The sequence below is a fragment of the Rousettus aegyptiacus genome, unplaced genomic scaffold, assembly GCF_014176215.1.
Source record: "Rousettus aegyptiacus isolate mRouAeg1 unplaced genomic scaffold, mRouAeg1.p scaffold_m13_p_6, whole genome shotgun sequence".
NCBI classification, from domain to species: domain Eukaryota; kingdom Metazoa; phylum Chordata; class Mammalia; order Chiroptera; family Pteropodidae; genus Rousettus; species Rousettus aegyptiacus.
This window is the reverse complement of record NW_023416309.1, coordinates 76,542,240-76,556,254: the sequence shown is the minus strand read 5'-3', so window position 1 is coordinate 76,556,254 and position 14,015 is coordinate 76,542,240. Positions and strand designations below refer to the sequence as shown.

At 50.4% G+C, this 14,015-nt stretch overlaps 1 protein-coding gene across 4 annotated transcripts in view; it reads right to left on the bottom strand.

Annotated features, from left to right (window-relative positions):
* The window catches only part of TRPV1 (transient receptor potential cation channel subfamily V member 1), a 37,664-nt gene that overhangs the window by 19,389 nt on the left and 4,260 nt on the right, over positions 1-14,015 (bottom strand). For 2 of the 4 annotated variants that reach the window (XM_016138841.2, XM_016138845.2), the window contains exons 1-6: positions 13,623-13,928; positions 2,184-2,485; positions 1,416-1,582; positions 1,189-1,341; positions 572-712; positions 127-425 (exon numbers count right to left, since the gene is read on the bottom strand). In XM_016138841.2, coding sequence (XP_015994327.2) covers positions 127-425; positions 572-712; positions 1,189-1,341; positions 1,416-1,582; positions 2,184-2,467 — 1,044 coding nt within the window. In that variant the 5' untranslated portion in view covers positions 2,468-2,485; positions 13,623-13,928. Of the gene's footprint in view, positions 1-126; positions 426-571; positions 713-1,188; positions 1,342-1,415; positions 1,583-2,183; positions 2,486-2,666; positions 3,648-13,622; positions 13,929-14,015 lie in introns of those variants that run through there. The other 2 variants (XM_016138843.2, XM_016138842.2) reach the window with 2 other exon arrangements.

The window sequence follows — 14,015 nt, the reverse complement described above, 5'->3', positions numbered from 1 at the left end:
ACTCTCACCCCTACAGGCTGCTGTGACAGCATCAGGGCTCACAGGGTGGTGATGTAAGGCACGCACAGTGAGGTAGGCAGTCCCCTCCCACAGCACCCCCAGCTCACCTCAAATCCCCCTCCCTACCCCAATCTTCCCACTACTGGCGGCCAAGGCCAGTGGCGTCAGCCCCTTCTTGTTGGTGAGCTCCTCCAGCTTCAGCGTAGGGTGGAGCTTGGCCCCCAGGATCAGAATCTCATTGTACATGCTTGTCACAAACTTAGTGTTGTCAGCTGTGTTGTCAGCCACCTCCACCAGAGCATGCAGCACTGTGTTGCCCACCGAGTCCCCCGCGCTAATGTCTGCCGCCTGCCAGGAGTTCTGCAGCAGGAACTTCACAATGCTCAGCTGGTTGGTGCAAGCAGCCAGGGAGAGAGGCAGCTCACCTGTGGCCAAAACAAGCATATGGTCAGCCTCAGGAATAGATAGCTTGGGCCCTGGACTTCCCGGTCTCTAACACCCTCTATCTCTGTCCCAAACCTCCCCTCAGGAATTGTCAAAAAGCCAAGTGTCTACCACATAGTCTCCCTACCGAAGTAGAAGCCAGGCCGTTCTTTGGTTTTCTTAAAAAAGTCTCCATTGGCTGCAGCCTGGACGTCTGCACCGTTCTCCACCAGGAGGGTCACCAGTGCCATGTTCCGCCTCTCAATGGCGATGTGCAGGGCTGTCTGGCCTGTGGAGGATGTGTGCTGTTGGTGTGCTCACAGTCTGCACATGGCAGGGGTGCTCGCACGGGTGCCAGGGGAGGGCCTGGGCAGAAAGTGCTACTGACCCGCACCACTGGAGGAGGCCAGGCCAGGATCCCCAAAGGGAGCCTGGAGAATCCCTGAGACAAGAATAGAGCCTCCTGGGAACAGGGAACACCAGACTGAGAACTAGAGTCAAATTTGCCTAAGGGTAAGGAATAGTAGCAGAGAAGGAGGCCATTACTTCCAACGTCGAAAATCTCCAAGGTCGCAGAGGGGAAGATGTAACCCTCAGCACCAGGAGAAACCAAGCCAGTGGGTGTGGGAGGCAGGGACCCCAGGACCAGGAGATGCCAACTCCATGCCTGGGACAGGGAGTAAGTCGTTCAGAGGCTTGCCCAAGCATGCCAGTGCCCTCATGGCTCCAGGTGTGCTTGTGTCAAAATCATGCTGACTCACTCACCCTTATAGTAGCTGTCTGTGTAGCTGGCATTGACAAGCTCCTTCAGGCTGTCCGTCTGCCGGGCAATCTCCAGGAGCAGGGGGATGGTGTCATTCTGCCCATTGTGCAGGTTGAGCATGGCTTTCAACAAACAGGTCTTCCCCGTCTCCGGGTCTGCAGGACAAAGTGGGGGTCAGAGAAGGGCGCGGCACAGGGCATCCCGGGAATCCAGCCCTCTGCAGGGCTACCTTTGAACTCGCTGTCCATGAGGTGCTTCTTGCTCTTCTGCAGGAAGAGCAACAGGCTCTCCAGCTCCTGGCAGTTATTCTGAGCGACAGCTTCGAAGATCTTCCTGCGGTCATAGAGTTTGAGGCTCTTCTCCGCGCCAGCAAGGACAGAGTCCTGGAATAGCTGCCTGTGGATCAGAAAACACCTTCGTTTCATACTCTGGTCACCCCTCGGGCCTGAGGCCTTTGGAACTTGTTGGGGCCATGACAAAAACCCAAGGCAAATTGAAAGAGAAAAAACGTGATATAAAAAGCCCACTCCTCCGTCTAGATGACCATCCAGGAAACTGATGTAACAGGAAACAGGGGGGTATATGTGCTCCCTTCCGTCCCCACCCTGTCTGTAGGCACTGTTTGAAAGTGTTTGACACCACCACTTCCTCCAATACCCAGGCTATTCACCCCTCTGCCTGCTGGGGAGCTGGGGCTCCATAGGCAGTACCCTAGAGGGAGCTGGAGTTAGGGTTTTGGCTGGTCCCTGCTAAGGTGAAAATTGTCCTCACACTGCCCCAGAAGTCAGCCAGCATTCATTGGCGGCCATGTGTCCTGAAGGTCCTATGAGTGCAGATGCTGGAGCAGACCCATTCTGAAGTCTCCTTAGCTCCTCAGCTCTGTGGCCTTCAACCTCTAAGCCAGAGCACTACATGGTGTCTCTATGGCTGGGGCCTCAGCCAGCTGAACCAGTTGGGCTCCTTGTGGGGAGGAGGCAGAACTCCAGATGCTAGTTACCTGACACATGTGGGGCCATCCCCAGTCTTCTGGACAATGACAACAGGGCTGACTGTGATGGCTGGGCAGGAGACTGGTAGGCCTTCCTCATAAGAGCAGTCCATAGAAGCCTCCTCTGAGTCACACTTTCCAAAGAGCCGGCTGCGGCTCTTGGCCGTGGGGAAGACATGGGGCTTGGCTGGAGCTGACCTGGAATTAAGGTCTCCATCTGGAGTATCTGGACAGGAATTCTCTGGTGGAAGGTCTTCAGACTCCCCTGAGTCTGAACTCCCCCATTTCTTCATCCTTGCCCAAGAAGCAGCCTGTGGGCAGATACCAAAATCAGGTTTGTTCCCAGCTCAAGGACTATACAACATAGTCCCGACCTGCCCTCCTTGCAAAGGTCCTTTTGAAGCAGGACACCCCAGAGGTCCAACAGCTACTATTCTTCAGCCCCCAAGAATGGGAGCTTTCAGGAGTGCTGTACCTCCCACCCCAGAGAACCTGGCAGCAGTCTCATGGGCATCAGCCTCCAGAGGTGGGCAGGCCCCCAGCTCGGAGCCCGCAGGCTCTGAGAGATTTGGATGGGCCACTCCTCTTCTCTGGGCCTCAGTTGCCTCATCTGCAGACTGGGGACAATACCACTGCTCTGCCTCCCTCCAAGATCAGAATAAGGGAAACAGTGGGAATGGCTGTCTCTGGCTATCATTCAGAGAGAAACTCAGAGATGAAGACAGCTCAGCCCCAAAGAGCTGCGTAATCTGCATTCCCCGAAATGGAGTGTCTGGTAGAGACCTCCCACTCCACACTGCACATGCCCTGCAGGGCCATGTGTCCCTGTCATCAACCTTGTACTCGCATGCCCTTTCTTTTCTATCTGGCCATGGCAACCACTGAGTTTGACGGGGATTTTTTTGTGCTCTTTGTCATTTTGGTAAAATTAGTATTAGTCAAGCATTCTGGCCCTAAACTTTTCTACTTTAAGTGATTCTGGGCTTGTGGGCCTGGACATTGGAGTTAAGCTGGCAGCAAGTGCCAGCACATAAGCGTGTAAGCTAGGGTAGATACTGTTTCCCACCACCTTCCTGACCTCACCTCGTGCTCTTCTCCTCCATCCAGCGGGGCATCCCCACACCCTGGTATCCAGGGCTGCCCCACATCTCAGTGGCCTATGTTCCTGCAATGCCTCCACTTGGGGTATTTTCTCCTCTCTTTCTTGCCCAAATCTTACCACCTCTCAGATGCCACCTTTCCTGGGGGTCCAGCACTGATGCCGCCTCTCCCACACGCCCTCATCTTTGCACTGTTCATGCTCACTCCCCCTCCAGAGTGCCCCAGCTCATTGTCCATCCATCCTTCATGGCCCTCCTAGCATAGTCCACTGTGCAACCAAGCAACTTCTGTCATTGCTTTATCTCTCCCCTGCCCTGTAACCTCCTCTTGGGCAGGGAGTTTGTCTGATCCATCTCTTTATGAAAAAAAAGAAAAAAAGCTTTGCTGGTCACCATGGAGGAAATGAAAGAGATCAGACACAGACCCCTGTAGTTCCCATTTCCATAGAAAGGGAGAATCATGTTCCTCCCGCAGTGGCTAGATTCCAGAAAACAACCACTGAAGGAAAGGGAGGCTTTTGCAAGACCAGTGTTTTCAAAAGAAAGTTCTGGCAGTGAAAACTCAGAACACATGGCTGGGCCACGGCAATAAATCAGCTATGATCTAATGCCCAGATCCACGGGGGAAAACGAGGCAGCCTCATTACTCTGCATCCTGTAAACAAAACAGACATCTGACTGCCGGCCTATTTCCTCTCCTGCCTGTTGTTCTGCTTTCAGGAGCACGTGAATCTTTCTCTGATTCATCCATCAGGTAGAAACCCTGTGGCAAGAACTGTTCTTGGCCACAGAAAGCCCCACTTCCAACTTCTCACTCATTTGTTCATTCATCACTCAACACCCATCTACGGAGTCCTACTGAGTGCCTGGCCCTGTAGTAGGGGCACGAAGAGGGCTCAGACCCCATTTGAGACAGAAACCAGGGGCTGGTTGGGGCATGGAGATAGCAAGAGGAGCCAGGCTGCTGAGAAAGCTTTATGGAAGTGGTAACAGATGAGCTGGGCCAGGAAGGAGAGCAGGGCTGGGCTGGGACTGGGGAAGAGGGTGGGGATCCCCAGAGTAGCTGATGAAGAAGAAACCAGCAGGACTGGAGGATAGGCAGTGGGGTCAGCACCAGATGGTTGTCTGCCTTGAATGCCAAAGAACAGATGTGGACATTATTGCATGGATGGTAGAAAGCTATGAGAAGCTTCAGAAGCCTGACACTGAGTGCCAGTCTGTGCTTCTAGAAGACAACTTACTATCAAGGACTGTTCATAGTATGGGGAGCCTGTCATCATTTAAAAGGCGTAGGAGGCTAGTAAGAATGAAAATAACTGACGTGTTTGAGCACGTGCTGTGCAAAGGCAAGCACTCTTCTAATGCTTTACATGCGTCACTCACACAATATCTCTAAGAGGTAAGTATCTCACAGATGAGGGAACTGAGGCACAAACTGGTTACATTACTTGCCTGAGGCCACACAGTTAGCAGGAAGTGAAACCTGGATTTGACCCTAGGCAGCCTGGTTCCAGAGCATCTCCGGCTCTCTACTTGTCTCTGGGAGGCTCAGGGCTTTTTCTCAGCCTTTAAACTCAACCCCAGACCTGACACTAGGGCCTGTGGACCAATTAGACCAGGCTGTACCAGCCCTGGGTCCCCAGACAGGTGGAGACAATGCACTTCCACTCAGAAGCTTAAATCCATAGCACCTTTCTACTCAAACGAGCACCCCAAGAAGCTCAAAATCCGGAACGAGGTACGGATAGGACCCGGGCCATATCTAAAGGCCTGGTTCTCCTAAAAATGTCTCCCCTTGGATAAGGCTAGCTATACAATGAAGAATAAACCTGCTGCCTAATGCAGCTCTTAACGGTCCAACAAGAGAGCACCTATTACAACCTTTCAGCTATGTTCTTTTTTAGTAGCTTCACCTTTTCCTCTGACTAATCCAAATCTAATCCAACTCAGTAAATATGAAGCAACCCATACAGTACCGTCATTTAGCCAGTCAGCAAACCTTGAATCTCTACCACACCCTGCACCTGATTCCCAATGGAAAACATGCTTCTCCCAGAGCAGAGGGAAGGACAAGGATTGAGACACCATTTGCTCTGGGCTGGGAGGATAGACAGGGACAGGATAGTCTGTCACTACCGGGCCTGGGGTGTGTCCAGCACATTAGCCCCATGGAACACACCTGTCACAGCTGAACATTCTACAGTGATGAGGGAATTCCAACTGTGGTTTGGGGGTGTCTGGTGGAGATGATGGTTCTGCTTATGCAAGCTTCAAAAACACCAATCTGAACTAAAGGGCAGCCCCAAGAAAATGACCCTGTCCCACAATCACGTCTTTCTCAACCCCAGAGCTAGAAAGGACATTGCTCACCCCCTGGGAGAAGCCTCCCTTCTCCTCTCCTCAGTCCAAGTGAGACATCCTGGGGCGTGGCTCTCCCACTCACCTCTCTGCCCAAAGCGTCCCACTGCCTCTAGCCTCCTCGTAGGCTCTTGGAAACAGGTCCAGGACCCAACCCTGATCGTTCTCATCCCCTCAGCATACCTGAGCATCTTCTAAAGAAGGGTAGAAAGCTGGGGGCTTCCCAAACCATGGATGAAGAACCAGAGAAACTCTTCCAATTACAGAGAGAGAGAGAGTGGTGCCTGGACAAAATCCCAGGGTTTCTGCCTCCCAGCCCAGCCCTTCTTCACTCCAGAGAGGGCAATACACTGAAACCTCCAGCCACAAACCACTGGCCTCAGCAGCAGCCACAGGCTCTTTGCCCCAGGATGACTCTGGTGCAAATAATACACATGGATAATAGCAACCTCCACTATCACTTACCAAGTGTCTGCGATTAGCCAGGGTAAGTGCAGAGCAGCTACTGTTTCACTTATACCTCACCACAACCTTTGATACAACCACTGTTATTATCCGCAGTTTTCAGGTGGGGTAACTGAGGTGCTGAGAGGTTAGTTGAACCACCCGTAGACATAAAACTGGAAAGTGGCAGGGTCCAGCTTTTGACAGCCCACTATGCCTTTCTAAAAGCTAATATCAATGTTGCCCATCAAACAACAAAAGAAACTCACCAGCTAGACGCAGGTGCACCCCAGACCCAGCAGGTGCCGGTGAGCTCTCAAAGGCCTAAGGCCTGTCGCTACTTGCTGTTCGAAGGGAGAGTTGGGCTGGTGTGGGGAGAAGAGTTGCCTCCCCTGCCTCCAGCAGGGTCCTCGGCCCCTCCCCAGGCCAGGCAGCTCTGCACTGGCAGGGATGGGCTGTGGGCGCACTCTGGCACTCAAGGAAAACGTTTCCAGCAATGGCAGCAGCTGCTGTTGCCGCAGCTCTGATTCCCAGAGGATCCCAAAGCCTTTCCCATCATTTTTGCCCTTTTTCAGAAACCACTTAGCCATCGCCCCTCCTCCAACAATGCCAGGGCTGCAGTGCACTTAGCCACATACAGCCCAGAACCATCCAGAGCTGTGACCTCAGCTCTGAAGGCAGGAGGGCGCTGCTCAGGCCTCCCAAACCCACCGCTCTTGCAGACGGGGTGGTCTCAGGTCTAGGGAAACAGCTCAACAAATGCAGTTTCACAACCAGAATGTAAACTGCCATTTTCAAAATGCAGAAAGAATGGGAATGGTCGTGTTACCCATCATGCACTCCTGTCCTGGCTTTTAAGGACCTGGTTTTGAGTGCTGGCTTTATACCAAATTTGTATAACTCTGAAACAGTCTCTGCCTCTCTTGGACCTCTTGTTCTCTGGGTGCCCAGATGTGGGATAGGGATTGAGTCAGCCAGGTCCCAACCTTTCTCAACCAGGGTTCCTAACGGAACCACAGAACAGAGAAAATTGTGTCCACTTTCTCACTTCTCCTAGTATAATCCTAAATGCATAGGAGCAAACTTAATTCATTACATACAATAGGGCTTTATTCCTTCCTGGAACCTGGCTGAAAAAAGTTGTAAAGTCCTTCTGGGTGTGCATATAGGCTGCAGCCCAAAATATCCTATAGAAGCCATCCCAGAAGCTGCTCACTGGAAACTTAAAGGACTTCAGTAAGCCATGGATCAGACACAGACTGAAATGAGCAGCCACATGCCACAGAGGCCCACTTGTAGCCCTGCCTAGAGCAGCTCACAAGCTCTGATCTTTGAATCAAGCATAAAGTACAGACATCACATGGATTCTGCAGGGCATTTCCCACCATACAAAGAGATTTCACAAACCCACTCTACCAGGCCACACAACAATCCTGGGCAGTGGGTACTGTCATACCCATTTCACAATGAGTAATCTATGACACCAATTAGATGATCACTGCTGATCTGAGTGTGGAACATGGGCCCACCCACCTTGCCATACCATGCCCCTGCTTGGACACCTTTTTACATATGTGCCATTTAGCACAGATCAGCAGCATTAATTTTGTGCAACCATCACCATCGTCCATCTCCAGAACTCTTTTCATCTTGTTGAAACTGAAACTCAATACCCGTTAAACACTAAGTTCCCGTTCCGTCCTTCCCCCAGCTCCTAGCAACCACATTCTATTTTCTGTCTCTGAATTTGACTACCCTAAGGACATCATATAAGTGGAATCATTCAGCAATTATCTTTTTGTGACTAGCTTATTTCACTTAGCATAATGTCCTCAAGTTTCATCCATGTTGTAACATATATCAGAATTTCTTTCCTTTTTAAGGCTGAATAATATTCCATGGTATATATACATATGTACCATATTTTGTTTATCCATTCATCTGTCAATGGATATTTGGGTTGCTTCTACCTTTGGGCTGATGTGAATAATGCTGCTGTGAACACAGGTGTGTGAATATCTGCTTGAGACTCTGCTTTCAATTCTTTTGGGTATATACCCAGAAATGGGATTGCTGGATCATGAAATTTATTCTTAATCACTACATAACTGTCCTAACTATGAAAGACTCACCAGCAGTAACCCCTCGACCTTCAAGTCCTCTGGGGTGATTGCTCCTTCTAAACATGTAGGCCAGAGGTGCCTCAGGGAAAAACCTCAGTGTGGAGACTGTGACATGCCATCACTGTGTCAGGTACAGCCCTAAGCTCACATACTTCCTGGGCCAAGCCCAGGTCTCAGCTGCAGGCAATCCTCGGGCATGGGTGGGAGATATCTGAGAAAGGCACTAAAAGACCAGCCAGCCCAGGAGCAATATCCGAGAAAGGGAGGATCACACTTCTCCACCGGAACCATACCCTTAGCCTCCAATGTGATCTCTGCCTCCAGTAAAGACAACATACATCACTAAATATGTCCCGTTTGCCAACAGAGCCATTGGGTGCTGACAACATCTCCCAGGGTCTGCAGAGTACCATGCATGTTCCAAGGGCTGCCAGAGAAATCCTGGCCCTTCTCCTTCCCTAACAGCTCCTTCCTGGTCTCCCTGGCCTCTTCTCCTCACCATGCTCTTCCTCTATACACAGAACTTACCCAAGACTCTTGTCTCTTCCTACCCCGCTCTGAGACCTTTACCCTCCAAGAACTCATCTGACATTCTCAAGCCAGAGACTCCTTCATCCAAGTGTCTAGCCCAGCCTACTCCTCGGAACTCCATCCCTGCCTCCAGGAATCTCCAGGTGAAGACCACAAACACCTCTCTCTCAGCACCACCCAAGACAGACTCCTCTTCCCTCCTACTCCCTCCCCCCAATGCTCCTGCCTTTAAAGACACCAACTTTGTTCTCGTCACCAAGTCCAACGTACTTTGTCATCTCTACCCTCTCCTTCTCTGTCTCACTGTCTAGAATATGTTTCTGGGCCTCACATCCATCCCTCCTGCAGTTGACAACCACTTCTCACCTGAAGCACCACACATGACCCCTTTCCCAGTCCAGCACCCTCCATCTGCCACCTCCCAGCTCATAGTCCTAGAACATTGATCTCACCCCCTTAACCTGGCTCCCTGAGCCTACGTCCCCAGTCCCCTCCCCCACTGTAACCCTCTCTTCTGTCACCCAGACACATCTACTCCCCAGCCACACTAACTGTGCTTGCCTTCACACTTTTTCTCTGCCCTCCTTCTGCCCAACATGCTTGCACTATCCATCCTACTTAACCCATCCCTAAGGCCAGGTGACAGGTGAAACTTATGGATGCTGAGGTGCAATCATTCAAATCCTACCTCCTCCAAAAAGCCTCCCCCCTCAAGGTCTAAAGTGCTCACCTCTCAAATCCTGCGGAAATCTCAACCTATGCCTTCCTGCAGCTATGGATACATATGATCAACAGTAATCACAGTGAATACTTAGAGCATGCAGTGTGTAGAGTTCTGGGATAAGCACTTTATACGCACTATCTCATCAGACCCTCACAAACTTTCGTGAGGTGAGTATGATTTTTTCTCCATTTTAAGGTCAGGAAATGAAGTGTGGGCAGGTTACATAGCCTTTCCAAGGACAGTGGCAACTGTACTGGTCTCATCTGGAGCTTCCTAAAGCTTATTTTGAGCTTTAACTTCTCTGACGTCTGTGTCTTGCTTCGCTGATTTTAATGGCTGCAGGGTGAAACAGGGCTCTCGTACCTTCCATTTCCCTTCTCTAAGCCTCGCTCAGCGCCTTGCCCAGAGGAGCACACTGATCGGCTTTTTCTGAACAGCACCTGCACTGACCAAGTGGCTCTACTAAGACTCACAAAATGGTGGCAGGGACAAGGCCTTAGGGCTGGGCCTCACCGGCACCAGCATGGTTTCTGAGTCACAATTTGAACAGGGTGTTCTTGAATTTATGTACTGATGTACCCATTAAAACTCCTTGTAAGTAGCTCATGTTTTAATGATGACTTCTAGGAGGAAGCACTTCTCCAAGCTCAGGTCCGAGGGGGAGAAGAGGCAGCACAGGTGGGTGGACCAAGTCTTGTGTGAGCTATGTTAAAACCGCGATCACTAATGGCCACAGTTCTCTCCCTTAGTGTTACCACCAGGGGGCACATTAACTTAAACTGAGCCCTTGACCCTAGCAATAGAAGCCTAATTTATTTTCCTCATCCACCTTGTTTCCTCCCAGATAGGATGCCAGACTTTCTGGCACAGCTAGACACCAGCAAATTCCCATGTGCAGAAAAAGCCTGACTACCCAAGCTGGGAACTGCCAGCCTGGCACCTCCAGGAAGAATGGGGTTGGAACTAGGCAGTCTTAGTCTCAGCCCTGGGGAGAGTGGTTAAGGCGCCACTGCAGGTACCTGTAACCCGCCCGAGAACAGTGATACCTCTGCTAATCTTGTCTTGAGTCTTCTATATCTCATATTGACATTTAACTTTCCTAATTTTTGTGTCTTGCTTCCCAGATTTCATATGGTTTCAGGGGCCCCGGATTCAGACAAATTGTAACCTAGAAGAAAACTACTTTTCTTTCTGAATTTTATCTGTGCATGTCACCAGGCACCCACATTAGTCTGAAAGACCAGCTCCCATGGAGGGCAGGGGTCTGTGAAAGAGGTCAGCATGCTCCAGAAGTGAATAGAACTGGCCAGCTAAGCTGGGGAGGGATCAGGCTTCCAATCAGCTCCCAACAGCTGAGTTCTGCTCTGCAGAGCTGGGACCCAGGGCAGGGACTGGAACAAGAGGGAGAAGTGGTTGGAGGGTCAGGGGTGTGGGAAGAAAATGAAAGTGAGGGAGAAGAGGCTTGGTTGTGCTAGACACCAGCTGCATGAACTTGGGCGGTAGCTGAAGTTCTGGGCTTACTTTTTCATCCGCGAAACAGGTGAGAGCACCTGGCCTGCCTGCGGTGCAGGGCTCTTCTGAGGATTAATAGGGACATGGGGTATGAATGGGCTCTGTGAGTAGGTAGAACTCTAGGCAGGCATGAGGGATTATTGTTCTCATCCTCATTATTTCAGCATGAGAATCACATTTGCTTGTTGCTGAGCTGTATCCGGCCATTAGCTCAAGGTTTGACTAATTGTTTTTTAATGAAAAAAAAAAAAAACACAAGATTCTCTTAATGTTTTGTGAGTCACACAAGTGAGCATCTCTATACCAAGAATATCTTACTTTCAAAGATGTGGCCTGTCCACCTAACAATGACTGAGAAGTAAGTTGTGACTGACCTTCTTTCCTGAGGGGCCAGTGTGCACTTTGCAAACCACGGCAGTGAGTGGGGTGAATAAGGTGGTCTTTGACCTCAAGGAGTTGCAGTTAAATGAGTAGGAAGACCCACTAGGCTCTCTCTGATGTTTACAGGATAGAGCTCCCTGAAATAGCCATAAGCCGGTGCCCAACAGGTCATGCCAACAGTGAACACTCAGTGGACCCTTAGATGCCAGCTGCAATTTACCTAATAGGGACTCTCCCTCAAGGAGCTTTCAGTCCACTTGAGAAGGAACAGAAATGAGGAATATGAAAGCCACATAAACATTACGTGGACATATATAGTCAAGGGCCTAAAGAAGGGTATGTGTGGCAATGGGGGAGCGGGGCAGGGGGGCGAGCTGGAGGACTGGCCTTTGCTCCTCTGCTCCCATGCTGGTTTGTGCCCCACCATATCTCTCAGGCTATTTGATAGGCTCCTCCAGTTTGGCACCCCCATCCTGTAACACCCATCCTCCAATCCGGAGTCCATGCCACCAGTATTCATACTTCGGAATCCCATGAAGCCGCAGTCCTCCACTCTGCTACCCAAAGGAGAAAATCCAAACCCCTCAGTCTGGAATCTAAGACCCTCCACAGTGGGGCCAACATTTCCAGTCATATCTCCTACAACACCCTATCATCTGCCCTATGACCAAGTTACACCAGACAATTCATCATACCCCAGACGTGCCAATCACTTTAACGTAAATACACTCACCTCGCTTGACTCCTCTGCCTATAATGCTCAAGTAAGTGGGCTCTGGCATTTGAATCCTAACACTGGATCTTAGGTAAGTTACTTAACTTTTTTGTGTCTAGGTTTCTTCACCTGAGAAATGAGAATAATAATAGAATTCACCTTCTACGACCATTTGAAGATCAAATGAGTTAAAACGAGTAGAGGTTAGATTAGCTCCTAGTACTAACTGTTGTTGTATCAGTGGATTGAAAGCACTCCAGGGTTTAGTTTGACATCATTTGCATAAAGAATAAATTCCTCCTCCTTCCGCACATGTGGGTGAATCTGTCATAGTGTCATTCCCTAATGATGGAAATCAGGTGGGAAATCAGGTGTAAGCCCACTACTTACTTGTAAGATCAGGATATTAGCAAACAGCCCCAAAGTCCAGTTTCTCACTTAAGGATGATGCTGGTTTCGAACACTTACTGGTACTTCCCGAGAATGAGAGCAGAAGCAGTAAGTGGTTTCTGACTTCAGGCTGGAGAAATGAGGCCCTAGAAGCTGTACTCAACCCCCATGTGCAATAAAAACAGCAGCAGGATTGTTAGCTGACACGCTGGAACTGTGCAAGGCTCAGCACTCAGAGATAGAGTGGATTCATGGAAAGGGACCACTCTGGGCACTGGGCTGGGCGGCCTGGATTTGCAGGACACCCATCCAGTTCCTAATCTTTTATGTACAAATTCCATCCACACATCCTGAGAATGCGGCTCCAAGAGCCAGCTCCTGTTCTCCTTCAGCCTATCCTGAGGTACCTTCTCTCTCAAAGGTCTTCCTGATGGGCTCCAAAATGATGGCATCCTAGCTCATTCCAGCTGAGAGAAAGTTACACAACTTTCCTGAATGATCTGCAGCCACTTGTCCTGATAGAACTGTGGAGCAGGCAGGGCCTTGCTACAGAACAACCTACAAATGATCCTCAGGGCTGTGTCCAAACTCCTGAAACCAACTCTGCAGCTCTGACATATCTCACAGTCTTGCCACAGCAGAGAGGTATTTTTATTGAGGTAAATGGGAGAATGAGCTTTATTATCCAAAATTCAATCAGCATGGCCAAGTAGATTCATCAGAGAGCTTCGGACAATCATATAATCGATGAAGTGACATTTACAAAGAGATGACATGACTGCTTCCCAAACTCATAGTTGCCTGGGTGCCTCAGAGTCTGCCTGAGGCTGAGATCACCCTTAGGAGTCTAGAAGTATATGTAGCAATGATGGCCCTCTCCTGGAAGCCATTCCATGGTCATCTCAACCCACCATAGGAATGTTTAAGATGCTCTGGAGTCCCTGCAGGCATGCCAACTCAATGGGGCGTTTCTACAAGACAAGAACACCTGGTGGGCGAGCAAGGCCCACACCAAGAGGAAGAAGAGCTGGGGCCTCTGGGATAGGGGTCCTCCCTGATTAAATTGACCACCCCCTCTGGCAGGAACATGCCTGGATGCTGCCTTCCCCTTGGAAGGACTCCAGGATTGTGGGGGGGGGGGGGAGAACCCACTGCTGCACAGACCCATACCTGGAAAAGGGTCCTGCTGGTGCCTGCTCAGGCTCTTGGGAACAATGTGCCTGAGTGGTGGTGGCCATCCACCTTTCCTTCCCTGTTCCATGCCTTCAAGCCAATTGTGTTGTAAGGGTCTGGGGCAGCCCCAGAGCAGCAGGCTCTCCTTGTGGGAATACCTGGTGAGGCCAGCACAGACCTCTGCACCTTCATCTCAGCCAGCCTGCTTCACTGTCCTTGGGCCTTCCCTGCCCCAGCTAACCAGCTGTGGCCAGGAAAGAACAGGACAGGGAAAGGGGCCACGTGGGACAATCCAGTAGGGAAAGACTTTTCTAACAGTGCATGTGACCCAAGTCTGGGCTTCATGTCCCTAAAAACAATCAATCCAAGTCTGTGTTGGGGTGGGAAAGT